The sequence below is a fragment of the Zootoca vivipara genome, chromosome 2, assembly GCF_965207765.1.
Source record: "Zootoca vivipara chromosome 2, rZooViv2.hap1.1, whole genome shotgun sequence".
In the NCBI taxonomy this organism is placed as follows: Eukaryota; Metazoa; Chordata; class Lepidosauria; order Squamata; family Lacertidae; genus Zootoca; species Zootoca vivipara.
The window spans coordinates 89,619,936-89,647,787 of NC_142584.1; the positions used below are offsets into that span (position 1 = coordinate 89,619,936).

At 41.9% G+C, this 27,852-nt stretch overlaps 2 protein-coding genes across 3 annotated transcripts in view; one reads left to right on the forward strand and one right to left on the reverse strand.

The window, feature by feature from the left end:
- Nucleotides 1–5,201, forward strand: part of SUMF1 (sulfatase modifying factor 1) — a 62,728-nt gene extending 57,527 nt beyond the window's left edge. Inside the window, exon 9 of the mRNA XM_035106599.3 lies at nt 1,705–5,201. Coding sequence (XP_034962490.2) covers nt 1,705–1,818 — 114 coding nt within the window. The 3' untranslated portion in view covers nt 1,819–5,201. The remainder of the gene's footprint in view (nt 1–1,704) is intronic.
- A 12,325-nt stretch (nt 5,202–17,526) lies between these two features.
- On the reverse strand, nt 17,527–22,862 carry LOC118081601 (histone-lysine N-methyltransferase SETMAR). Of its 2 annotated transcripts, XM_035108100.3 has the most exons (3): nt 22,628–22,753; nt 19,589–19,644; nt 17,527–19,451 (listed from the first exon to the last, which is right to left on the reverse strand). In XM_035108100.3, exons 2-3 carry the CDS (start codon nt 19,634–19,636, stop codon nt 18,651–18,653), a joined length of 849 nt encoding a protein of 282 aa, XP_034963991.1. In that variant the 5' UTR covers nt 19,637–19,644; nt 22,628–22,753; the 3' UTR covers nt 17,527–18,650. The 2 variants fall into 2 exon arrangements, with proteins under 2 accessions (XP_034963991.1, XP_034963990.1); XM_035108099.3 differs by lacking the exon at nt 19,589–19,644 and having other exon boundaries at nt 22,628–22,862.
- Between the last annotated feature and the right edge of the window lie 4,990 nt (nt 22,863–27,852).

Below are 27,852 nucleotides of genomic sequence, written 5' to 3' on the forward strand. Positions count from 1 at the left end.
ATCTATTGAAGTCCAAATTACGGTAGTTTATTTCAGTGGATCTGTACATGCTGTGCCAGCCTTGCAAATTCTTAAAGCACATACCTACAGTAGGGTTGGCACTTACAGATGTGTTGGAAGTATTCTCAGATAAATACACCCCAGCCTATTGAAACTGCCAACTTTGTTGACTTTAATGTGTTTTACTAAATATGTAAATAAAATATTGGGATTTATTTCGAGTTAATGGGTTGTATCCAATGGGTGCTTTGCACTAGTGAAAAGCATTTTGCCAGTCGCTCCTACCACCTTCAGTATCATTTCCCGAACTGTTCTAGAGGGTCCCCCAACTCTCAGCAGCATCTTTTGGAGGGCTGCAGTGGATTGGGGGTGAGCAGGTAACAAATATTGATACTGTGTCCTCTGTAAGCATAAGAGGTTTTTCCCCCTAGTTCAAATCCATTTGGATGCAATTTGGAAAGTTTTCAGATAATAGGGATAACAGGCAATTGCAAACTTAGGGAACCAAAAATTGTGTCCTATTGGCTGTATTAGAGGGAATACTGTATATATATATTCATAAAATATACAGATAGAGGTGCCCACCCCATGATCCCAGAATCACTACTAGGTATGTGGTTGTGGACATCAGGTATGGACACCAACAGCATTTCTCTGTTACCACTTCCCCATCTCTAAATATATCACTGTATCACACAGATACTGCTGCCTTACATATCGCTGCAGAAGATATGCTAAAGGATTATAAGGGGCTGAGATCACTATGGCAACAAAATTCCTATCATTCTCTTACAGCTGCACTTCTCAAAAGATAAGGCAGGCCTCCCCAAGGAGATTGAAACGATTGCTAGGGAGGCGCAGTCCATGACAGAATAAAATTGAAGAAAGGGCAAAAAGTGTGGAGGAGGATTTTAAAAGAAGCTAAAATGAAGAGAAAGGGACAATTCTTAGAGGCTCATTCAAAGATGGTAAAACATTGGCACCAAAACCACTGACTACTAAAGGGGTTTCAGATCACGCGCCAAGAGACACATGAAAAGCAGCCCTGGCTTGACTACGTCTTCCCACATATGCTGCTAGGCAAGGGGAATCATACACAAAGGAACATGTTACATGTTTGATAGTCTCCGTACTGGATGATCTGGAACCATTTCCAAAACAGAACCATAAAACTGTAGAGTTGGAGGATGTTCTTAAAGTCAGAAGGTGTTGTTTTGCTTGTTGGAGTTGAGCTCCAGTAATATTTGCCTGAGTGAAAAAGCCATGAAAAAAGCCAAGCCTTTACATCGGTAGTGCACAGGAGAAAACCTAACCGTTTTCCTTCTCATCCTAGAGAGGCAGGCTGTCAAGACCAGGCATCCCCAAACTGTGGCCCTCCAGATGTTTTGGCTTACAACTCTCATGATTCCCTAGCTAACAGGACCAGTGGTTGGGGAAGATGGGAATTGTAGTCCAAAACATCTGGAGGGCCGAACTTTGGGGGTGCCTGGTGAAGACCATCCCTTTCAGCAGATGGGTTAATTTATCTAGTTTATGATTTTTCGTTTCAGGCAGGCACCATTTTTTGGGGGTGGGGGGCTACCGTTCATGTTCCTTGTTGCTGATATAGGATCTCCCCAGTGCAGGAATACTTTGGCATGTTCAGCTAATGAATTGGCACACTTTAATTGACACCTGTGGTAACAGCGCCATTGTCCCTCTCAGTCCTACTGCTATAGGTATCGATGCACAGCCCGAAGCCAAAACACCCCTGACAGCTCTGCTTCGAACCTGGGGTTCCGCTGTGCTGCTGACACGCTGCCCGACTACTTAAAGTGACAAAGGCTGGCTGGCAGCTGTGGAGGACCGAAGGATCTCACCCGAGGCGAGAAGCGCTTAAGGAAGAGTAGGAACATGGCTCAGTGAAGGATGTCTTGCTTGCAAAGATGAAAATTGAAATGCTGAACTTTCTGCTTTAATGAACCTTGGAGGGAGGGGGAATACGGGCTGGATTTTCATTTGTTTTTCCGGAAATCTAGCACTGATGTATGGAGTATTAACTTTGATTGTTTTACGTCTGAGAACTGAGAAGAATCATGGCCATGAATTGAGGGGGTTGTCTCTTAATAAGGAAAAGAAATGTTTAAGAGGCAATTGGCGTCAACTAGGAGATGGATTTACAAAAGCAGTTAGGAGGTGAAATGCTGCTTTATTTCTTTTAATAATAATACAGTGTGTGGCTTCCAAGCGGCCCCCCCGATACCAGGTATGGCCTTCAGTGGCCAACTTCCTACAATACTGGAATCAACTTTTGTTTAATTAGCCTCATGGATTAGACTCCTAAAGATGCAGTCACCAGTGTATACAGTTTGAATTAGTTGCAAATACGTTTTCATAAGAGTGCGTATAATCCTTATAGAAGCTACAAATGACCCAAATTTGAAAAAATGTGCACAAACAATGCATTTAATGTTTCCAGTTTTTCCTTGTTGCCAAATCTAACATCCTTTCACGGAGGATGGAAACCTATATACATTTAGTTAGGAGTAAGGCTGGCATTTCTGGACCAAATGGTTGGTTGAATGAAAGGGACATCTGAAGTATTGGTGTGTGAAATGAGGAGGGGTAGGGTGAGAATCAGACACAGTGTACACCAGAGATGGGAAACCTGGACCCTCTAGGTGTCTTTGGATATCTCCTACTGTACCAAACTACCTTTGAACTCCTGTACATCACTGACTTATACTAAAGATACTCCTTTTGCAGAACAGCAAAAAGTTCTTTCTCTAGTCAATGGCCCTTTTGGGGAGAAAATACATAAAACATAATGATAGGGGAAATGATGAAAATAAGTTGTGAGGCTTAAATGTGCTAATACTGAGACCTAGCTATAGAATTTGGAAGCCGTTAGCTAATGTATTCGATGTCACTCGGTCTGAGAACAACTGATAAAGGTGGAAGCCAAAACATTTTGCTATAAGAATTTGAAATTTTCTGTCTTGTTTCTAGTCACTATAAAATATGTGTGTGTGTGTGTGTGACACACACTAGTCTTCTGGTTGTAAATGGTTTTAACTTTTAACTTATTTTGAGTCTGCATTTTATATACAGGTATTTGTAACTTACTCAGGAACCTTATGATGGGTAAGAAATACAATAAATCAGGCATAACCAATGAAGTGCCTTCCAGATGTTTCTGGATTATAACTCCTGACATTCATGGGCCATGGGCTGATGGGAGTTGGAGTCTTAAGCACATCTGGTGGGCATCATGTTGTTAAGCCCTGAAATGCCATTACTACTTAGGGATAGAGAACCTATGGCACTTCAGCTGTTGTTGAATTCTAACTTCTGTCATGCCTGACCATTGGCTGCTGGGGGTCCATCTGGTGGGCTACAAGTTCCTCACCTTTGACTTAAAAGATTTCTAATCATATGAATTAAGCATCTGTTAGTGCTAAGCAAGCTGGTGTGCTGTAAGCTTCTCACATTTCATGATGTTGTAGAATACATGGTTTTTAAATTCATTGAATTCTAGTAGCATATTCATTGAAGGTGACCCGGAAACTACAACTAATCCAGAATGCGGCAGCTAGACTGGTGACTGGGAGCGGCTGTCGAGACCACATCACACCGGCCTTGAAAGATCTACATTGGCTCCCAGTACGTTTCCGAGCACAGTTCAAAGTGTTGGTGCTGACCTTTAAAGCCCTAAATGACCTCGGTCCAGTATACCTGAAGGAGCGTCTCCACCTCCATCGTTCTGCCCGGACACTGAGGTCCAGTACTGAGGGCTTTCTGGTGGTTCCCTCGTTGCAAAAAGCCAAGTTGCAGGGAAACAGGCAGAGGGCCTTCTCAGTAGTGGCACCCGCCCTGTGGAACGCCCTCCCATCAGATGTCAAAGAGAAAAACAGCTACCAGATTTTTAGAAGACATATGAAGGCAGCCCTGTTTAGGGAGCCTTTTAATGTTTAATAGATTATTTTATTTCATTTTTCTGTTGGAAGCCATCCAGAGTGGCTGGGGAAACCCAGCCAGATGGGCGGGGTATAAATAATAAATTATTATTATTATATTATAATTTTTGCCTATCTAATCTACTGTTTTCCATTCTTCTTCCAAAGAAGGATATTGTAGCTGTTTGGTCTTTTGATACCACAGAACTGGATGCCACAGAGACATTTTCACTGTAAAACCACTTCTGGGTAGTAATTGTACAGATTTTGACCTTGGCGGAATAACCAACCCAAACCATCAAAGTGACTTCTGTGTAATGGAAACAGCTAGTATTAGCTTGTACAGTATATACCTGCACATGGTGTGGCCTACCGTAGTAAAATAACACAAAACTGAGACGAACTAAGTTAATCAACAGCAAACGCTTGGGTAGTTTTGGCCTTGGTTCACATGTGTAAAATGGAAGTGAGAAGAATTTTCACTGGGGTGAATGAGACAAGGATGTTAAAGTGCTAGAAGGATTAACAATCACCACATTCTGCCTAATGGTAGGGCCAGCCCTCTATTCGTTTTGCTGACAGTGGGGCAAGTTACAGCAAAGTGATGGAAATCAAAGAAGAAATAGCTTTGACTATCTGGTACTGTCTGGACTCCATTGTTAGCAGAGAAGCTTATTAAGCAGATAAGAGTAGCATGAGCTTGTGTTACAACAGATGACTTTTTGAAAGAGTGGCACTGCTTTATAGCTTATATTAATCATCACTAAAGCCACCAGCTCCCCACAACGACCTCTGCAAGGGCATCTTCAGATTCCAGTTTTGACAAAATGCACAGCATATGAAGCAAACCTTTACCACAAATACACACTGAGAAATTAGTAGCACACTTCTTTATCTAATTGTCTTGTTAAGAAAAGCATTAAGAAGTTCACGTCAGCAGTTTAACATAGAAATCTGAACATGTCCAGCACTCATCCCTGCTCATCCCTGTCACTATAATGCTCAGGGATTTCTTCAGTATACTGGATCTCATATTGAAATTCATTGGGAATTATTTAGCAGTTTTACCCATCTTCAGCTTTCTAGCAAATACTGTACATTTAAAGGTTAACAACCCAGTCAAGATTGTTGCCTGGATCAAGCAATGCATTTTGTTTTCCTTTGGGGTGGGGGGCAAGAAAAGTGTTTCTACTTTTTCTTCCTGGTCCTGCAATTTTCTTTTTAAAATACAAAATTAAAATAAATAAATCGTGGCTTCTAATTAAACACTCTGTTCCCAGTTGTGATTCTTGCATTGGGCTAGTGTTTTGCTTGCTTAGCTATTCAGCATTTGTGGCATTTCCTGTCCTAAGTAATTGTTGTCAGTCCAGCTGTGAATTTAGCAAATTGCCCTGTGTTCTTCTAGGGAAGAAGTGCCCCAGCAAGATTTGGAGACGTGGAAAGGTGGAGATGGGGATTTTGTTGTTGTGTTAGATTATGTCAGAGGGAGCTGTTTTGATCATAATGGAAAGTGCTCAGCTGTTGTATCCTCCCGTAGCCTTTGATTGCACAAGTTTGCTGTCTAAAGTTATCATCAAAGGCTTTCCTGTTTGTGCTATGGCATAACACTGCAGGAGGCAAGTTGTGTTGGGAAGTGTGCCCCAGTGAGTTCTCCAGTTATGAACCCTGAAAACAGTCTTTCTTCTTCTTCTTTGGCGATCACTCATAGCCGAGTAAGATTGTCTTCCATAAACACGGTTTTAACAATGAGTCCGTAAGTGACTGGAGGCCAATTCTGGGTCCACATATCCTTCCACAGTGGGGACATTGGTTTCCGGGCAGGAGTTGATCACGGTGTGGATTTGCCAAGCGTGCCTTCCTCTTAGCACGTTTCTCCCTTGCATCCTGAGTTCAAGTGTCTTCAAAACCCATGACACCTTTGGTAAAGGCTGTTTGCCAACTGGAGCGCTCACAGGCCAGTGTTCCCCAGTTGTCAGTTTTTATACTACATTTTTAAAGATTTGCCTTGAGACAGTCTTTAAACCTCTTTTGTTGACCACCAGCATTACGCTTTCCATTTTAAAGTTCAGAATAGAGTAGTTGCTTTGGAAGATGATGATCAGGCATCCGCACAACATGACCAGTCCAACGAAGTTGATGTTGAATAATCATTGCTTCAACACTGGTGATATTTGCTTCTTCCAGTACACTGATATTAGTTCCCCTGTCTTCCGAAGTGATGTGTAAATTTTTTTGGAGACACCGTTGATGGAATCTTTTGAGGAGTTGGAGATGGTTTTTATAAGTGGTCCATGTTCCACAGGCATACAGTAAGGTTGGTAGTACAATAGCTTTGTAACTGAGAAGTGACTAGGTAAGTAGAACCTTGTCTCCCACCCTTAAAGTTCATTAGCTACACCCTGAAATCTGAGAAAACCACTTGATCCTGTGCATGCATATTCAGAAATAAGTCTCAGTATGTTCAGTGGGGCTTGCTCTCAAGTATGAATAGGATTTCAGGATAAAATTACAATTCCTGCTTCTCCACTGGCACAGAGTGATCCTTTATACTACACCTGCAACCTGCAACCTGTCTCAGTCAACGCAAAACATATCTACAAGCTTAAAAGGATTCCTTGGTCTTTCCTGCTGGTTTATCTAGCAATTACTTGTGTATGCCCCTAGATGTCTACAATGTACCAGCATAATGGCAATGACGTGGGGACACTACTCCTGCACTATGCAAGTAATTCCCCAGTTGTGATAGCACAGATGTGGCTCAATCTGACTATTGAATATTCGAATCATTTGGGTGTAAGAGACCCTTAAACAGAGGGATCCTCTTCTCACCTTTGTCCCTTTGTATGCCATGATAATGCAGATTTTCTGCCCTATCCTGGGTTAGCAGGAATGAACAGTGGACTTGATTGCTTCCGTTTCCCTCCTCCCCTGGTTGTGAGATAAGCGAACCAGAAGCCTTGGCTTTGTAGTACATCCAAACCAGCGTTCTTGGTTTGCTGCTCCTGAGCAAGCCATCAGCAGCAAACCAACAACAAGCCATGGTTTCTTGTGACTTGTTAAGGAGCAACAATACAAGATCCCTGGTTTGTGTTACTCCATGGTTTCCTGGGTTATCTGATTCCTGATGGGAGGATCAAAGCAGGTGGACAGTGTTCATTTCTGATTAACCACGAAAAGCCAGAAAGTTTGTCTTACTGTTGGCACAAGTCTGGTTATTGGTGTGCCATTTATTTACAGTACTTCATAAAAACTATACACCACTCGAATATAAAAAGGGGGGGGAACCCTTCAAAGCAGTTCACAATGTTATGTGCTAATCACACACACTAAGAGAGAGCAAAGAAAAGTGCACGAGCCAATCTGAATGTAATCTCTAGATCCACTATGTCCATTTATGCTTAAAATTGAGTGTGTTTATGCACAAGCAGAACTCAAGTCAATATAAGTGTTTTGAAAGGTCCAATCTTAGATTTAATCTAATCATAGGTAAAGGTAAAGGGACCCCTGACCATTAGGTCCAGTCGTGACCGACTCTGGGGTTGCACGTTCATCTCGCATTATTGGCCAAGGGAGCCGGCGTATAGCTTCCAGGTCATGTGGCCAGCATGACAAAGCCGCTTCTGGCAAACCAGAGCAGCACATGGAAACGCCGTTTACCTTCCCGCTGTAGTGGTTCCTATTTATCTACTTGCATTTTGGCGTGCTTTCGAACTGCTAGGTTGGCAGGAGCTGGGACCAAGCAACGGGAGCTCACCCCGTCACAGGGATTCGAACCGCCGACCTTCTGATCAGCAAGCCCTAGGCTCAGTGGTTTAACCACAGCGCCACCTGGGTCCCAATAATCTAATCATATCTAATCTTAAATTTCTATGTGCCTTTTTGTGCACATAGTACACTTAGTACTACAATTAGTAGATTTCAAGACTATATATATTTAACGCAATGCAAAGAAATAGAGGAAAACAATAGAATGGGGAAAACCAGAGATCTGTTCAAGAAAATTGGAGATATGAAAGGAACATTTCGTACAAAGATTACCATAATCAAGGACAAAAGTGGTAAGGACCTAACAGAAGCAGAAGACATCAAGAAGAGGTGGCAAGAATACACAGAGGAATTATACCAGAAAGATATGGAGGTCTCGTACACCTCAGGTAGTGTGGTTGCTGACCTTGAGCCAGACATCTTGGAGAGTGAAGTCAAATGGGCCTTAGAAAGCATTGCTAATAACAAGGCCAGTGGAAGTGATGATATTCCAGCTGAACTGTTTAAAATTTTAAAAGATGATGCTGTTAAGGTGCTACACCCAATATGCCAGCAAGTTTGGAAAACTCAGCAATGGCCAGAGGATTGGAGAAGATCAGTCTACATCCCAATTCCAAAGAAGGGCAGTGCCAAAGAATGCTGCAACTACAGCACAATTGCGCTCATTTCACACGCTAGCAAGGTTATGCTTAAAATTCTACAAGGCAGGCTTAGGCAGTATGTGGACCGAGAACTCCCAGAAGTGCAAGCTGGATTTCGAAAGGGCAGAGGAACCAGAGACCAAATAGCAAACATGCGCTGGATTATGGAGAAAGCTAGAGAGTTCCAGAAAAACGTCTACTTCTGCTTCATTGACTATGCAAAAGCCTTTGACTGTGTCGACCACAGCAAACTATGGCAAGTTCTTAAAGAAATGGGAGTGCCTGATCACCTCATCTGTCTCCTGAGAAATCTCTATGTGGGACAAGAAGCTACAGTTAGAACTGGATATGGAACAACTGAGTGGTTCAAAATTGGGAAAGGAGTACGACAAGGTTGTATATTGTCTCCCTGCTTATTTAACTTATATGCAGAATTCATCATGCGAAAGGCTGGACTAGATGAATCCCAAGCCGGAATTAAGATTGCCGGAAGAAATATCAACAACCTCAGATATGCAGATGACACAACCTTGATGGCAGAAAGCGAGGAGGAATTAAAGAACCTTTTAATGAGGGTGAAAGAGGAGAGCGCAAAATATGGTCTGAAGCTCAACATCAAAAAAACCAAGATCATGGCCACTGGTCCCATCACCTCCTGGCAAATAGAAGGGGAAGAAATGGAGGCAGTGAGAGATTTTACTTTCTTGGGCTCCTTGATCACTGCAGATGGTGACAGCAGTCACGAAATTAAAAGACGCCTGCTTCTTGGGAGAAAAGCAATGACAAACCTAGACAGCATCTTAAAAAGCAGAGACATCACCTTGCCGACAAAGGTCCGTATAGTTAAAGCTATGGTTTTCCCAGTAGTGATGTATGGAAGTGAGAGTTGGACCATAAAGAAGGCTGATCGCCGAAGAATTGATGCTTTTGAATTATGGTGCTGGAGGAGACTCTTGAGAGTCCCATGGACTGCAAGAAGATCAAACCTATCCATTCTTAAGGAAATCAGCCCCGAGTGCTCCCTGGAAGGACGGATCGTGAAGCTGAGGCTCCAATACTTTGGCCACCTCATGAGAAGAGAAGAATCCTTGGAAAATACCCTGATGTTGGGAAAGATTGAGGGCACTAGGAGAAGGGGACGACAGAGGACAAGATGGTTGGACAGTGTTCTCGAAGCTACGAACATGAGTTTGACCAAACTGCGGGAGGCAGTGCAAGACAGGAGTGCCTGGCGTGCTATGGTCCATGGGGTCACGAAGAGTCGGACACGACTAAACGACTAAACAACAACAACAACATATATATTTAACAGAGCAAAATATTAATTCTTCAAATCTAATTTTGAAAGATACTTGGGAAGCAGGGGTGCTGAAAGAAACACAGTTGTCACTAAATCCTACTTTGGAACATTTATAGATAGTTCAAAGCATTGGTTTCCTGGTACTTTCTGCTGTTTAATATTCCACCAGTATGAAACAAAACAAAATGTTCCCTTCAAGCTCCTGACATATGGCTGAGCAAATCTCTTGTATGGGACTAAAGACTCTTGAATATATTTATTAACAAGTCTGAAAAGCCTTGCTCTTGGAGCTACCCACTCATCTGTAAAATCAGAACACAAGTGAAATGGATGGCATCTGAACCAGTAGCTTGTGCTTTCATGCCTATAGAGCTATGCATTTGGTAAGCATGACATCTCTCTCTTGCTCTGGCACCTGTCGGTTGCAATCTTGCTTTTAAAGAGGTATTGGTAAGTATTGGGTGAGCAGAGGCGTGCAATATAGCTGATTCTCTGGCATCCAGGAACTCCTAGCTCCAGTTTTACACTGAAAGCCTATATTTTACATTGGAAACTGACTTACCCTAAGGTGAATATAGGACTGCACCCATCATCTCTTGAAAAACTGTATGTTTAATAGAATGAAACGTAGGTAAGGAAACCAAGTTAGTCCCCTAGCATTTGTTGATCTTACAGCCAAAGAACTCCTAGTTTGTAGGTCAGGGCTGTTCTTCAGCCTTGGGTCTCCAGATGTTGATGGACTATAAATCCCATCTTCTCTGATCACTGACTAAGATGGAAGTGGATCATGGGAATTGTAGTCCAACTTCTAGGGACCAATTGGGGGACAGACTGGTGGGGATGGAATGAACAAAGACACTTCATTCACCTAGATCAGGCATGTCAAACCTGCGGCCCTCCAGATGTTTTGGACTACAATTCCCATCTTCCCCAACCACTGGTCCTGCTAGCTAGGGATCATGGGAGTTGTAGGCCAAAACATCTGGAGGGCCGCAGGTTTGACATGCCTGACCTAGATACTGCTTAGAGAATATTCTAGAAGACATTTGTCACATTTTACATCTGAGTAAATCTCCTTGTTAAGGGTAGGAAATTCATCCTTTCCCCCCGTTCTGTGGTTGTTGCCGTATCGTAAGGTTGCAAACTTGCATTCTGATACTAAGGAAGGGAGCCAGGGCTAGCTCAGCCATGAGACAGACAGCCGGTGCTGGGGACCACAGCAGCTTGCCATTCTTTCCCCCTGAGCTAGCCTGCTCTACACTCCCTGAGCTAACTAGCTACCCTCAGGTACAATGGAGGATCACCAAGGTCACATCAACATGCTGATCTGCTTGAATTCTGTATGTGGATTGGGCGAGGGTACCATCTGCTCCTTTGCCTCAGGCAGCAAAATATATTGAGCCAGCCCAGCAGGGAGCAGGACTTGGCAGACTCCTGTGGCCAGTAGTGGTGCATATGGTGGGATGGAAGCACCGTCCTCACACTTACCTGGACATGGTTGGGCCAGCAGGGTGGTGAGGTCGAGTCCATGTGGGTGAACAGGAAGGAGCAACCCTTCCCCATCGCCCATATGCAGCAGTAACTCCAATAGCACCCCGAAACACACACCGCTACTGCCTGTGGCTGGTGCTGGCAGCTGTGAAGGAATGAGTCTGCCCTTAAGTTCTAACATGGGGAAATGTATAGCAAATCAGCTGCTGCTGTAAACCTCTCTTCATTCTAGTCTGCTACACTAGCTATCCCCAGCTCAACAGAGCCTATGGAAAATGGCTATGAAAGAACCATTTGAGCGGGTAAACAAAAAACCCCGACTAGGCCATTATTTTTTTGGTTGAGTGGCTAGCAGTGCTGATCTATGTTTATCCCTCTGGGTCTTCCTCCATGCACCTTAGAATTTATAAGCAATTTTTTTTTTACCCCCTAAAAAAAAAATCCTATGGAAGATGAAAGTGTAGCACTTAGGCTTGTGGAAGGTAGGGAAAATAATAATAAGATCACACACTACTATTATTACCCTTCATGCAAGGATCACAGGGGGTTTACAATATAAAAACACAATAATACATACCATAGTAACAATCAAAAACCATACCCACCCCTAGTTTAAAAGGCCATAGATTGTTTAATTAGCCAATGAAAGGCCAATAACAGTTGGAGTCTAGCAATATCTGGAGGACAACAGTTATCTGAGCATGATAAATCTTAGATCAGGCATCCCCAAACTGCGGCCCTCCAGATGTTTTGGCCTACAACTCCCATGATCCCTAGCTAACAGGACCCGTGGTCAGGGATGATGGGAATTGTAGTCCAAAACATCTGGAGGGCCGAAGTTTGGGGGTGCCTGTCTTAGATGATACATGGGAAAGTGTGGAATAGTCTTGCAGCAGAGATTTGTGAGAAGGGGCTGTGATTTCGATTTTGAGGCAGGGATAAGAGAGATCCCAGCTGCTTCTCATGAATCTCTGCTACAAGATTATTCCACTATTTATTTTGTATTTTCCAAATAGATTTACGGTATTATGCTTAGAGCAAACTCTAAGGTGCACCTATATGCAAGTCTTCCAGATGGTAGAAATAGGAGCTCCATTGCACCTCTTTAACTGTCGATTCTGACTGGTGTCCAAACCCAAGAAAAGATTGCTAAAATTTGCTTACTAGAACAAATCCAGCTCTGCATGGCTAAATCAAAACCTGGTATTAAAGGAAGATATGTATAAACAAAGTGATTTGTCATCTTTGGATACCACTAGAACTGCCCCCCTGGTATACTATGTTTAAATATCAGCAGGGCCATGAAATAACTGTTTTGAAAGCTTTCAGCCCTGTTAGCTCAGATTTCATTTGATGACCTCTGCATTTTTTAGATGAAAGACACAGCTATATTCCTGTGAGGGACTCAGGAGTGCATTGCACTATATGTCTTGCTGCCCTGTAGCAGAATGGCAGCATTATGGTGTCACAGCAAATCTTCAGTATTGGAGGCAGCAAGCTTCTGAATGACTATGGGAATCACAAGTGCTGTCGGGCTTAAGAGCTGCTTCCCGCAGACGTCTGTTTGGCCAGTGGAATAACAGAAAGATGGATTAGATGGGCCTTTGAACTGATGATGATGATGATGAAGAAAAATTATTTATTTATACCCCAGCCACTCTGAGCGGCTTCCAACAAAGTTTAAAAACACATTAAAAGATCAGTCATTTAAAACTTCCCTAAACAGGGCTGCCTTCAGTTGTCTTCTAAAAGTCAGATAGTTTTTTATTCCTTTGACATCTGATGGGAGGGCGTTCCACAGGGCGGGTGCCACTACTGAGAAGGCCCTCTGCCTGGTTCCCTGTAACTTGGCTTCTCACAGTGAGGGAACCGCCAGAAGGCCCTCGGCGCTGGACCTCAGTATCCGGGCAGAACGATGGGGGTGGAGAAGCTCCTTCAGGTATTCTGGGCTGAGGCCGTTTAAGGCTTTAAAGGTCAGCACCAACACTTTGAATTGTGCTCGGAAACAGCAGTTCTCTTTTTACACTTTTAAAAGACTGGTTCAGAAGTAAAGAAACTTTAGGAAAACTGTGGTGGTTTAGAAGAGGCAATACTGAAAGGGATAACAAAGACCTTAAAAGAGAATGGGAACCATTTAAACATACAGTGGTACCTCGGTTTATGAACACAATTGGTTCCAGAAGTCTGTTCATAAACTGAAGCGTTCATAAACTGAAGCGAACTTTCCCATTGAAAGTAATGGAAAGTGGATTAATCCGTTCCAGACGGGTCCGCGGAGTACTTAAACTGAAGCGTTCATAAACTGAAACATGGGTGTAATTGGTTCCGGAAGTCTGTTCATAAACTGAAGCGTTCATAAACTGAAGCGAACTTTCCCATTAAAAGTAATGGAAAGTGAATTAATCCGTTCCAGATGGGTCCGCGACGTTCATAAACCGAAAATTCATAAACCGAGGTGTTCATAAACCGAGGTTCCACTGTATATGAAGAAACAACATAAAGAATTGGACTCACTGGCAGGGTTTGAATAAACAAACACAATTGTATATAACAAAAAGTAAGATTATATGTATTGGGAAAATTTTGGGAAACAACACGCAGGGTGAGTAATATGGAAATAAAACAAAATGGGAATATGAGGGAAGTCCAGGGGAGGGGGGAATATAGAAAATTGTTAGATAAATATTGTTAGAGGATGTATATATGGGAAAACCAATAAAAATATTTTTTGAAAAAATAGAAGAGGCAATACTAGTAATAGTAATAGTAATAATTTTTTATAACAGTCAAAGATCAGTTCAGAGGCAATACTATATCCATATCATTGCTGAGAACTAAGCCTAGAATAAACACAGAAGAACTGCAGTTTTGTTACTGACTCTTAGCTGCTTAAAGCCAAAGCTCATAAAGGGGGTGTTTTTGATCTCACACTTGAATATGATGCACAGTTCCAGCTGACTCTGCTTTTGTTCCCTGCTCATCACGCTTGCTGCAGTCACCCCAACAGTAACATTATCTGTGAAGTACATGACTTCTGCACTGCTCATATCACTTCCTTGTTTAAAAGATCTCTTCTTCCTGCCTATGAAGATCCCAAGGCAGCTACAAACAGCACAGAATAAAAAGAAAACGAAATCCAAACCACAACTACAAATGCTATATAAAAGCCAAATTGCTTTGGCTTTGGTCCTGGCACAAAACCATTATTCATTTCAGTGGCAGTCATAGGTTACGCCCTTAAGCGCAAAGCAGGTGTAGCCGAGAGAACTATTTGCGGCCAAGTTGCATTACTAAGGAGCTCCAGTTTTTCCAGAAAAGGCATCATAATCATTAGACCTGTCTAACTGTATGTTAACTTATTTTGCTACATTGGTCTATTATCTTTGGCATATCACACACATGTTTTTGGAACGTCTTCTGAGTTTCTATACTATGTGGGGGTGGGAGGCTACCTGAAAAGTTTGATCGTGGCTGAGCAATTAGTTGGAAGATTCAGGCAGAGAGAATAAATCACTTTACACACTGCATATGCTATGGAACTCACCTGCACAGAAGGGCCACCCACAAACTAGGGTGGCTTTTAAAAAGGATTAGAAAGAAACCATGGACAAGGATAACAATGGCTACCTCCACTATTAGAGGGGGCCTGCCCTCTAATAGTGGAATTGGCTTCCCACGGGCATCTGTTTGGCGACTGTGAGAACAGGATAGTGGACTACAAGGTTTGACCCAGCAAGCTCTTCTTGTGTTCTTAAAGGTATGAATGTGCACCCATACACACAACTGTAATAATTATAATTCTGTATCAGAAATCTAAGCAGATAATTCCTTTATAACGACGACGCAAGCTGTTTGTGCTTGTGGATTTTGACCAAAAAAAAAAAAAAAAAGCGAACAGGAGAAGTTTGAAGTGTTACATTGTAAGTGAACATTCATTTTTAAAGGGGGAAGTGGTCCCTCCCGAAAAGTGGTTAATACTTGAAGTAATACAATAGACACATGTCCGTGTATAAAACGAAAAGGGAAATGTCTGACAGGGCACTGAATTTCAGACTGCTTATGTGGCGCCTCAAAAGGCAATGGTAGCAGTTATGTTATGATAAGATTAGCTAATCTTCATCTGTCCACTGTGACCCAGTTGGTTTCCCGAACTTGTCTCGCAAAAAGAAAAGAAAAGAAAAAGTGTACTGGGTAAAGTAAACCTGTCACAGGCAGACTGGAAATGAGAGCAATACCCATTATCTTCCAAGAGAACAAACTCCTCTCTTTTAAACCCCCCCCCCAATGTTGTTTCCTCTGTACAGGTACTGTATAAGCATAGAGTTAATGACTATGGAACTTTCATTTACTAACTGGAATACACAGCTGATCCAGATGACATTTTGAAGAGCAGAACTCTGCTTCTGAGGAACTGTATTTTCCCAGCTAAAAAAATCTACAATATGGAGTTGCAATGAAAATGAGATTCCTCTGCCCACCTCCACCTTCACTTCCACCCACCGAAACACGAGGTCTTTTGCGGTTCTTATAAATTGCTGGTGTGGGAGTGCTTTGCTTCAGGAGTCAGCCTGGTGGTAAAAGTGGGTGGTTGGCAAGCTCATATCCTCACCCAAGCTTTTGCAGCAGAGATGCGATCAAGAGGACAGTTCAGACTTATTCAGAACTTATTCAGACTTATTCAGAACTGCTGCCAGTCAGTGTAGACAATACGGAGCCAGATGGACAAAGGGTATAATGTTCCTAACAGTTTCTGGAGGAAACAGTGGAAGAGAGCTATCATCCCAGGGGGCTTCCCAGTGACTTTTGTTTTGCCTTTGTGGGAACCAGGATACTAGATGAGGGAGGCCTTTGGTCTGATCCAGCAGGGCTTATGTCTTTAAGGCTTGAAACACAGATATTTAAAACATGGGAATCATCACAGTATAATATTTTATTCATTTCTTTTTTAATGCCTTATAATGAACCTTATCTCAATCTCAGGAATAACTAGATGTGCTAACAGATGGCTATATGAATTGGGGGGGATGTATACAAATATATTTGTATTTGGAGTTTAGTGATATGACATGGTCAATTCTTCCTGCCTCTGTTTATGTCCTCTATCTCTTGTTAAAGTTATTTGGTGGCTGAGATCAGCCTTTAATGTATAATCTGGTGGAAGGAAGAAGTGATAACACAGGATAGAGTGGTACCTCGGGTTAAGAACTTAATTCGTTCTGGAGGTCCGTTCTTAACCTGAAACTGTTCTTAACCTCAGGCACCACTTTAGCTAATGGGGCCTCCCGCTGCCGCCCCGTGATTTCTGTTCTCATCCTGAAGCAAAGTTCTTAACCCGAGGTACTGGGTTAGCGGAGTTTGTAACCTGAAGCGTCTGTAATCCGAGGTACCACTGTACCTTCTTTGATGTTAGACATTGTTTGGAAGAACATGCGGTATTGGAAGAGGGGGCTAGCTAATTAATAATCTGCACTAGCTAGTCGGGCAAGGCACGTAGGCTAGCAAGTTAGCTATCTATAAACTGGATGGTTTGGGGGCATAGTTCTGAGAACCTCGTGCATGAACTGATGGCCAGAGGGTCGTGCAAAAACTGAAGGGGGGTCACTGCCACTTCTTGAGGGCTTCCCAGTAGCAGATCGAAGTACTTGCTTGGTAATGTATACGATTGCTGTTTAGAATAAAATCTTTAATCTTCTCATTCACTTCGTGTTTGTATTGCTTCTGAATCTCATTAAAAGAACCTCCTTGCATTTAGCTTGTTGCTGCTTCCAAGCCAGACTGAAAAAAAATCACAAAAGAGGAAAACAGGCCCCTTGGCTTTTATTGAAGGCAGGCTTGAATGATCACAAAAATAAGGCTTCATATATATATATTTCACTTATAGTCTCATACTGTGCAGCAGTGCTATTGCTTACAGTGATTTCCTTTCTCTGCTTAGAGAGCCGAAATTGAAGGGATGGGAAACCATTTTTAATCATAATAATATACATTCTTGTGTATTTGACACCAGTACCAGGGTATTTGTTCTACTGGTATGCAAGGTCAGGGCACTGATTCACACATTTCCCTTCTGGAAAAGGAATGTGAGGTTCAAAGAAGGCAAGAAAATGGCCTCCAGTCCCAATTGAACAAGTGATCATTAGAATAATCACTAGGTGCAAATTTATGTTGACTTGACTGTAACAGAGACAAGAAAAAGCAAGGACAGTATGTGTTTCTGAAAACAGGACTGTAGAAGTGCAACAAAGAGAGCAAGATAGAATGGCGGGAAGACTCAGAAAATGTGATCAGTGGAGAATATCTGTTGAGGACAGTTAAACAAGTCAGTAAAAAAGGGCAGGGGGAAAAGTTGATGGGCAAGATGGTGAGTGGAAAGGAGAATCATATATTGTGCCAGTTTATTGGGTAGAATTATTTCCTATTCTTTATTGAATGGCTGCACATACTCATTTGTTTATGTTCAGTGTTGCTTTTGTTGTCTAAATAAAATAAAAGAGCTGGCTCATATACTTGATGCCTTCTGGTCCGGATGGATAATAAATCTCAACCCACATCCATGCTTTTATCAGCCAAGTAAAGGGTAGTTAAAGGAGGTAGTGATAGTGGTAACTTACTTTAGATATTATGATGGGTGTGAACTCAGTGGACTGCCTATTAGACAGTAATTTGAGATTACCAAGTCACCTCTAGGGACAAGGGCCTGGTGATAACCCCAGGCAGATTAAAAGGTATATGAGACAGCAGTTTATGTTAAGCAATTAATAGTATACACAGACTATTTCATAAATAATTTTTATATTGATAGATTTTAGGTCTGATGAGGAATCTAGTCACACTGGCATTCATTTGTTATGCCCCTAATGCTTTAACTGCAGGGGCTGGAAACCTGTGGTCATCCAGATACTGTCGGACTCATAAGCCCCAGCGAGCATGGTCAATGTTCAGGGATCATGGGAGTTGTAGTCCAGCAACCTATGGGGGGCCATAGGTTCTCCATCCATGCATTATCCTTTTATGACTAGAACAAAATATAGAAGGGGAATAACTTATTGCTGTACAATCCAAGAACAGAAAATTACTGGTTATACGTATGTATTGCTAATCACATGTACACAAAAGCAAGTTTCAATTAAATCATCATGTCCCATTTCTAGGTTTGGGTTATGGATATAAATATCCAGATGGTGAGTCATTCATTCCATAGTAATATATTTTAAAAGTTCATTAAGTCCCCAAAGGATTATTTCAGGAAGAGAGGCCCTGATCCAGCTTTGGCTGAGTGCAATTAGTCAAATGTGACAGCTAGTAGTAGCCTGGGAAGTCACATGTTCCATGTGCATCAAAAGTTATATCCAGCCACTTCAATCAGCATTGCAATGTTAGATAGGGAAGCAGATCTCCATCATCTACCTGTGTGGAATGCTGATTCCATGCACTGATCCCTCATACCAGAACAGGGCATTAGTATTTTTGCAATGGTAATTAATATATAGAGAGCATCACATGCTACTGGTTCTATTCTCAGAGTGTTTCCACAGCACGGCTTCTTGGGTCATTTTTGTGGAATAATGAACTATCATAGGGCAAAAAATTTGCACATAATTTGGCCCCACAGTAACAAGGTTTCTTAGATACTTCCACTTGCTGCAGCTCTTCTTGATCTTTCTCAGGCGAGTAATTATGGTATCTACCTGAATAATCATATGAAAGTTCTTCATTGGCACAAATATCACGGTTGGCAAAAAGTGCCAATTTAGGTACCATTGAGTCTACTCGGACAGGAACCATAAAGAGGTTTGGTTCACAGGAATGGTTCAGGAACCTACCAACATTACCAATGTAAGTGGGATCCACAAATGTCTCCATTATCTGTCCATTGCAGAAATGCTCTCTTACTGCTATAATGTAATTTGAATCGCTTGATGTCTGTGACTGTATCCTTCCACATGCTTCTCTGAAGTTGAGTATTTCCCCAGCGTATTCACAAACAAATCTTCCTTTGGGTATAAACTCCAGGTTGCGGAGACCCCATCCTTTCTTGGCAGTCTTGAAGACTTCAAGCCGGAATTGCAAGCCCCTTTGAATCACCCTGTTTTGACACAACTCTCCACAATGGCACATAGTGTTGCATTCAAAAACAGGCTTCGAAAAATCTAGTTCATTTCCTTCACAGTTAATGCACTGATTGTTGTAGTTTTCCCCATAATGAAGGCAGGAACACGTAGAGGCAAGACAGGAAGAGGAATGACAGCTGCAGCCATTAAGGGAGACTTCAGATGGGTCTGGTCCTCCTCCCTCTCCAGCCACATGATCTGGGCTATACTGCAAAAGAAAACAGATCATTGTGTAGTGTATTCTACATTAAAAAAACAAACCAGCCATAGCATATGAGACAAATACTGCATACTCCTATACATGTCTACTGAGAAGAAAGCACCACTGAGCTCAACAAGACTTACTTTTGGGTAAATGCATATACAGCTGAATTCTCCATTCAAGGGTTTCATTATGTTTGCTGAAATACACATCAACATATGAAATGTAAACATGTTTACAAGCATACACAACTAAATGCTTTTCTGCATTTGCGTTTTTGATTTTGCCTTGCTCCCTAGAGGATTTCTGCAGAGATCTATTTTTACAATGCAGGTGCTAGTCCACATGGAATGGCTGAGGATGCACTAATAATTTAATTCCTCTAAAGTAGCTCATTAGCCAAAGCAAGGATAAAATTACCCTGCCAAGCTCACACAAATCTCATGCTTCTAATTTTATCTGAAGTGACCAGCCGTGATTCAGCGTGTTTGGGGTGGCAAATGGGTCCTTTAAAAACATTAGAAGAATGTGAAATAAAGTTTGCTTTATTTCTACATGACAGAATACAGAAAGGAGATGGTTGAAGTTTAATGCATTTCCTATTTAATTTTCATCAATATGTGGCTGTGATAATGTACATATTGATTTATCACAGCTTTGCTAGTTTCATTTCCCAGAAGGTGGAAGAAGCAACAAGGGGATCATCTATCTTGGACCTGGTGCTCACCAACCGGGAGGAGTTGATTGACGAAGTGTAAGTACTGGGAACCTTGGGAGGAAGTGATCATATCCTTTTAGGTTTCATTTTCAGAGACAAAGGAAAGCTGAATGTAGTCGGGGTAGCTAATGCCGCAGAAGACAGAATCAGCATTCACTATGACCTTAACAGTTCAGAGAACTGGGCCATCGTTTCCCCATCCCTGAAATAGATGGCACATATTCTGGAAGGTATTGTGTTAATGTTGAAAAGTAAAATATTTCCATAAGTCTCTTTTTCTTTTCCCCTTTCCCTGCCATATTTAATCCAAATTTAAATTTGTACTGATTTTTCACTACAAATTGACTGGGAGGAATAAATTTATTATGTATCATGTCTATTCCAAAATTTAAGATTATGTAATTTCAAACTATATTTCAATGAGAAGACATTTCAAAAGTCCACCCACTTTTTGTAGCATCTCATGTTGATGACTGATGTAAGAATATTTTTATTTGGTACACAGTGTACACACGTATTGGAAAAAACATGTCATTGCAACCCTTTTTAAATCAATTTATAATAAGGTCTGCATTCATACATACAACACATCTAATATTAGTAAACTTTAAAATCAAACAGCAACAGGAAATCTAAACATTTGCCTGTGAATTCCGTTTCAAAGAACACTAATAATTTAAGCAATAAGGTGGAACGGTTCTGCCAAAGATAAGAGTGACATCTCATGGATGTTACTGATAGTGCAGGGTCCTTTAGCACTCACTGGAGAAAGCAAAGGAAACCTGCCTACTTTTCCATGTAGTGATGGGCTGGTGTCTGGAAGGGTTCCAGCGGCTTTAGCATCTGCACAAGAGCTAGAATTCGAACTGGAGGTAAAAGCAGGGCAAATACCTTCAACTTTTGAACTCCTGCCTTAGCAGGAGGATTAAAGTTATAGGAGACCTGCCAGAAGACAATGAGATCTATACTTTCAAAAGACAGGGGATATCGCAATACCAAAGTGAATTAAACTTACATAACTCTCAGCTCTGCTTAGAATCATAGAATGGTAGAGTTGGAAGGGACTACGAAGGCCAGGTCCAACTCCCTGCAATGCAGGAATCTTTCTAACTGGGACCAACTGGATAGCTCAGTTAAGAGTGTGGTGTTGATATAACACCAATGTTGCAGGTTCGATACCCATATGGGACAGCTGCATATTCCTGCATTGCAGGTGGTTGGGCTAGAATAGATGATTCTCAGGGTCTCTTCCAACTTTACCATTCTATGATTCTATTAGTCAATATGTTTAGGACTAGGGTGGAATAGTATTCCAAGTAAAACAAAAGTTTGACTTCACACTTGACTTTAGAGAGGCCACAGGAAGTGGACACCTTGCTGAAAGCAGGTCTGGGTCTGCTCGAGGCCTGGTTGGGAAACCAAGCAGTGCCCCCCCCCCCCTACACACTGCCTTGAGTTCCATGGTGGAAGAAAAGCAAGTTATAAACGTGCTAAATATATGTGTGGTGTAGTACAGTAGTTCGAGCACTGGACTAGGACCTGGGAGACCAAGGTTCAAACCCCTGCTCACCCGCAAAGTTCCCTGGGTGACCTCTCTGTCTCTGCCTAACTCACTTTGCAAGGTTGTTGTGGGGGTTTAAATGAGGAGGGTGGGTGGGAGAGCACAAGAGCCATGTGTGCCACCTTGAACTCCTTTGGAGGTGGGGGGGGAAGGGCATGCAATAAACCGATTAAATGAAATTGCATGGAACTATTCTTGCAATGATGCGTGATGTATACGTGAGCTTCAGTCCCAAACATTGCAGGTATACCACCCGTACATGCGCAGCCCAATCCTATGCAACACTTCTGAGTACATCTATGTAAGTGAATAATAATAGTCACAGGTAGGTAGCCGTGTTGGGCTGACGTAGTCGAAACAAAATAAAAAAAAATCCTTCTAGCAGCACCTTAAAGACCAACTCATACCAAAATAAAAAAATTAGTTGGTCTTTAAGATGCTGCTGGAAGGAATTTTTTTATTTTATTTTGAATAATAATAATCAGTGCTTTTTTTGGGAGGGACTCATACCCCCTTTTTAAAGAAAAAAACACTAAAATAACAACAACAACAACAACAACAACAACAACAATATACACTCCCCACCCCTTTTCTCCAAAGGAACTCAATGTGGCATACACAGCTTGTTCATCCTAATCATTTAATCCCCTGTGAACTCTCTCCCCGAAGGAACAGCAGTTAGAAGAACCAGCGGTTACATAAAACCTCTGTACAGTATTGAGAGACCTGGGGAAATTCCCCTTACCAGAGGTAAGTGGCAGACCCAGAAAGAACTACAATTCCCAGCGACCCTTGCGAGAGAGATAAATGGCCGCCGTCCCCCGCCCGCTTTTCCACAGCTGCTGAAACTGGCTTCGCCCTCTCGTTCCTCCGCCCTTCCGTTTCAACGGTCGCCGCTCTCACCTGGAACGCCGGCGGCTCCTCCAGCCGCGGCCAAACAGCCACGGGGAAGTTCTCCAGCCCTCCACTCACGTCCATGTTTCGCCTCTAAGGGTCAACCCAAAGAGCCAATACGGCAGGGGCTTTTAAAAAAAAAAAAAAAACCCTACTCTTTCCTCCGCCCTGCTCTGTTAGGATTGGTCAGCTCCGCGCAAGGCTTCGCTCGACGAATGGCCAAGCCACCAATGAAGGACAAGCTGGAGGTGGACGCCGGAAGCGTCGCTGGAAGAAAAAGCCAAAGACTTGAGTTGAGAGTCGCGCATGGACTATCGCTTGCGGGCTAAGTTGCAGGAAGGCATTCTACTTACAGTAGATATTTTGTAGAATGTGTGCACACCGCTCAAAAACAAACGCTCAAAGCGGGTTTGCAAAAAGATAAAACGATAAAAGAACATAAAAAGTCATAGCTGTATTTTAAAGCATTGCAAAGCAGCAATAAAACTGCTGTCACATTTGCTAAGCAGGGTTGATTTCAAATTGGATGGGAGACTGCGTGTTGAGATGCCTGCACTGCAGGGGGTTGGACTAGATGACCCTCTGGTCCCTTTTTCAACTCTACATTTCTTTGATTCTACAATTAAAATTGGACCCAGGTGGCGCTGTGGGTTAACCCACAGAGTCTAGGGCTTGCTGATCAGAAGGTTGGCGGTTCGAATCCCTGCAACGGGGTGAGCTCCCGTTGCTCGGTCCCAGCTCCTGCCCACCTAGCAGTTCGAAAGCACATCAAAGTGCAAGTAGATAAATAGGGACCGCTCCGGCAGGAAGGTAAACGGCGTTTCCGTGTGCTGCTCTGGTTCGCCAGAAGCAGCTTTGTCATGCTGGCCACATGACCCGGAAGCTGTCTGCGGACAAACGCCGGCTCCTTCGGCCTATAGAGCGAGATGAGCGCCGCAACCCCAGTCGGACACGACTGTAGCTGATGGTCAGGGGCTGCTTTATCTTTACAATTAAAATTACCTCGGCTTTCATAGAATCATAAAGTTGGAAGAGACCATAAGGGCCATCCAGTCCAACCCCCTGCTTTCTAAGAATGTTTTCTGCAGGTGCTGAGAAAAGTACAGTGAAGGCATTTGAAAACTCTGCATGTGTGTAGGAAAACACCATACTTTTTAAGCATAGCAGCAGTGTGTCTTATCCCAACCAAAGGAAAAAGGGTTTTTAAACAAACAAACAAACAAACAAACAAACACAAAGAAACAAACAAACAAATTTTAAAGTGGAAGAATAAGGTATCTTCAGAAAAGTCTGCTGCACACTTGGGTCATATGTTGAACTTAGGCTGGGAGGAGAGAACAAGGTCACATTTTTTCTTTGGTGCACATTGAGAGGCAGTGTGTAGGATTTGTGGTGGTCGTTGTTTTTGTGTGGGGGAAAAAAACAAAGCAGCCACAGCCAAACCTTGTAAACTTACTGGATTACTTACTGGGCTATATTAGGGCTACTGTAACCTCACTTCTCGCCCTCTGCATCTCTCTATTACAACAGTTTCAGAGTATAGGCAACAGAAGTTAGGCTATCCCTGTCCAGACAGAGGCCACCAGCCAAAGTTGATGGGAGGCAGTCTGCGCCACTGAGGCCACCTGAGCCTCAAGCGGCAGCAAAGCATCCAGAAGAAGCCCCAAGCTAGGTACCCTTTCCTTCAAAGGAAGTGTGACCCCATCAAGAGCAAGCAACCTCCCATTGGGGTGCCATGGGCCTGAAGAGCATTCCCCAAGCATCAGCCTCTGGACACTACCATACAAATTTTGTAGTGAGCTTAAACAAAAAAAAATGTGCTGTTTGGTTTAAATCTAAATTAAAGATAAAGAAACACGAGAAGGGAGAGGGGGACTTTGAACGGAGCACCTGGATGGCAGACTGAACAGGCACACAGGCTACCTACTCAAAGTCTTCTTCACTATGGCAAGATACATTGCATTTCTATTAAAATTTATAGCAATTATTTTTTAACTTTGTATCTATACATATTAACATTTCTTGGTGTGAAAATACTTGCCTTTTTTGGTGATGTATTAAATTCCTTCCTTCCTAAAATTGGAAAAGGAAGAAGATTTGGAAGGTCATGATAACAGATATGGATGGCAAGCATACTTATGGTATGGGAAAGGGAAAGTGCATAAAGGATTTTACAACCATATAATTAGGAGATCGTTAATAGTGTGGGAGAGGTATAAAGATTTAATAGAACAAAAGACACCATGGTGGCTATCCCTAATTGAAGCTTTGTTACTCAAACTGCTAGGTAAAAAGGGAATTTGGCCTACATATAGAGACCTACTGAGAGATCAAGAAGGAAAATGGAAATTAAAAGACTACGATGAAATTAAAGAACATGTCCAGAGTTGGTTGCATTATAGACAATTAAATGAGATTCATAAGGAAGATAACAAAAAAGTGTTCAGTTACACAATTTCTAGATTTCAGAAGGAGGTTATAGAAGAAGATGTGAAGTTATTGAAAAAAGCATATACAGTAGTATTCTGCTAGAATGGGAAACTAAAGATGAGGTCAAATCGGTTATGTTTAAATTGGCGCAAGATATAGGACATAATATACAACTTGAGGATTAGGGAAAATTGTGGAAAGCAAATATGAAGTTTACAGATTGTACTCTCTTGAAGGAAAATTACATGAAAATGATGTATAGATGGTATATTACACCAGTAAAAATGGTTAAAATGTATAAAACCAGATCAAATGCATGTTGGAAATGTAAAGAAAAAGAAGGTACTCTTTATCATATGTGGTGGGAATGTAGAGAAGTTAAAAAAAATGGGAGATGATATATAATGAATTGAAAAAAAAGTTTTTTAAAAAACCAGAAGCACTTTTGTTAGGGATTTTAGGACAAGATTTGCCAAAGAAAACAAAGAATTGATTTATGTATGCTACAACAGTGGCAAGAGTTTTGTTAGCACAAGGATGGAAGAAAGAGGAAATCCCAACGAAAGAACAATGGCAAGAAAGATTGATGAACTATGCGGAACTGGCAAAGTTAACATATAAACTACGCGAGGACAACCGTGACTTTAAGGAAGAATGGAAACTTTTTACAAATTATTTACAAAAGCAACAAAAGGACTTGGACTCATTGGCAGGTTTTGAATGAACATTCACAAATTTATGAGTAGAACATGATGATAGATAATGCAGTGATATGTACAATTTTGTAACATGCAGATAATAATATGTACAAACAAACCAGAGAGGGGAGCTGAGGGAAGTTTCTGGAGGGTGGGAGAGGGAGGGAGGGGAGGGAATAAAAGGGGGAAAATGTAATTGGTTATATGTATTTGCAATTTGTTTTATTCAAAACTTCCTTCCTTCCTTCCTTCCTTCCTTCCTTCCAGCAATGGTGAGTGGTTACCCACCTGTACAGGTGATAGAGACTGCATAGACCATGAAAAGATGTTGGAGAAGACGAGAGGGGGAGGAATGACAGGAAATAATTGTTTTACTAGTTTTTGATGCCTCAGCTATTACAACTGGGTCTCAAAGTTTCATTTTCTTGCTCCCAGCACAGCTAGATGTATGCTCTCTCTAAAAGCTAAATTAATGCAGAACATTAATTCAGTTGCAAAGCCAATCCCAGTCAACCCTTTAGCTCCATTAATTATTTTCTAGCTCACAAAGTATCTGAAAGTATACTTAATAGCTGCTCATTTTATAAACTTCTGTGTAGTCCCTCTACTGTGAAATGTTGCAGAGCCATTGGGCTGTCAGCGTGCCCCTCTTTTGAAAGGCCAGGCTCATTATCTGTAGGTCACAGCTGGCTTCTCCTGATCTGAGAAGCAAAAAAGGAAGTCAAAGATCACTTCCAAGGCATTCACAAGCATTAGGGCTTTCCTGCTGTTTACTAATGAGACGGCCAGCCCTAATGAACAAAACTAGAGCTGGAACCACAATCAAATTATGGAATATAGCAAAGTCAAATAAGTCAATATGTCACTTGACTTTTCTTTGTCCAAAGGCAAAAGCAATGATAGTTAGGGTAATAACTCCCAACTAGCCCATAACCCACTAGGTGTCCCCATTGCAGCCCAAGACTATTGGTTGCCTCATTTTACTTAAAGCAAGCACTCAAAACACAACAATCTTAACACTTGATGGAGAAGAATGTCTGCCTCTTGTGAGAAACTTGTCCCAGTCATAACTGAGGGCAATCATATCAGATCTATGCAATTTATAATTCAGTTTGGCTTATGTAAGCAGCAGAAGACCATTGTTCTCGATTACGTTAGAGGACTCTGCAATTGAAAAAGCATCTGAAAGTAATTCTAGTGTTATCTGGTCCAATAATGTAGCATTGTTATGGGGAAATAATTGGCAATGGGGGTTGTTGCAGGGTTTGGTTCCCTTTGCTTCATTTTTGATGGTCCATTGCTGGTGGCAAGTAGTCATTTCAACTTGAGGGTCTGCCTAGGAGAAAGATAGGTGTGCATACCAAGGCCCAATGGAGGCATCATTTTCCAAGATGGGTTGTAGTTTCTTGAGAATACACTGGAGAAATTTCAGGTGAGAATTGCAGATAATATGGCGATGTTTTTTGTTACTTTCCCTGCGGGTTCTTCCCCAAGGCCACAGTTTTGTTTTTGTGAATCCATTCATTCACATTGCTTAATAGACACTGAATATCTAAGAATGTCTGATATAAGAATTCCTGCCCAAGAAATTGGAGTAAACACATTGCATAATAACGTTTAGCTGAAAGACTGGGCAGTCTGCTCTGGAGGAAAGCCGGAATCACATAGGCCTATGTGAAGAAATCATTTTTTTAAACAATTATATTTCCTGTGGTAAGGATTTTGCTTCAGTAAAAACCACCAACAGCATACGAATGTAACGAATCAATATGGCTAACTGGACCGAACAATACCCCCCTCACACATGCAAACAAACCTCACTGCAGCCATGTAAAGACAACTAACTAAGCACTCCCCCCCCATCCCTCTCACTGCCAATGAAGTGTAATAAGTGAATAGAAAGAGAACCTACTCAATTGACGCAGACACAAAACCAACCCCACACGTACACTATATAAAAGAATATGTTTCACTACCCCACTCCCTCTCCCCACTCTCTTCTTCCCCCAAATGTTTTTTGCAACTGGCTCTCCTTCTTTTAACATGAGACTCAGCAACCTTGAATTCTACAAGTTGCTATTGCCATAGAAACAGTATACAGTGGAA

Coding starts and splice junctions, on each gene's coding strand:
- LOC118081601 (XM_035108099.3), bottom strand. CDS start 22,702: ATGGACGTGAGTGGAGGGCTGGAGAACTTCCCCGTGGCTGTTTGGCCG. Junction 19,452..22,627: donor AGGAGCCGCCGGCGTTCCAG/GTGAGAGCGGCG, acceptor TTTCTTTTGCAG/TATAGCCCAGATCATGTGGC.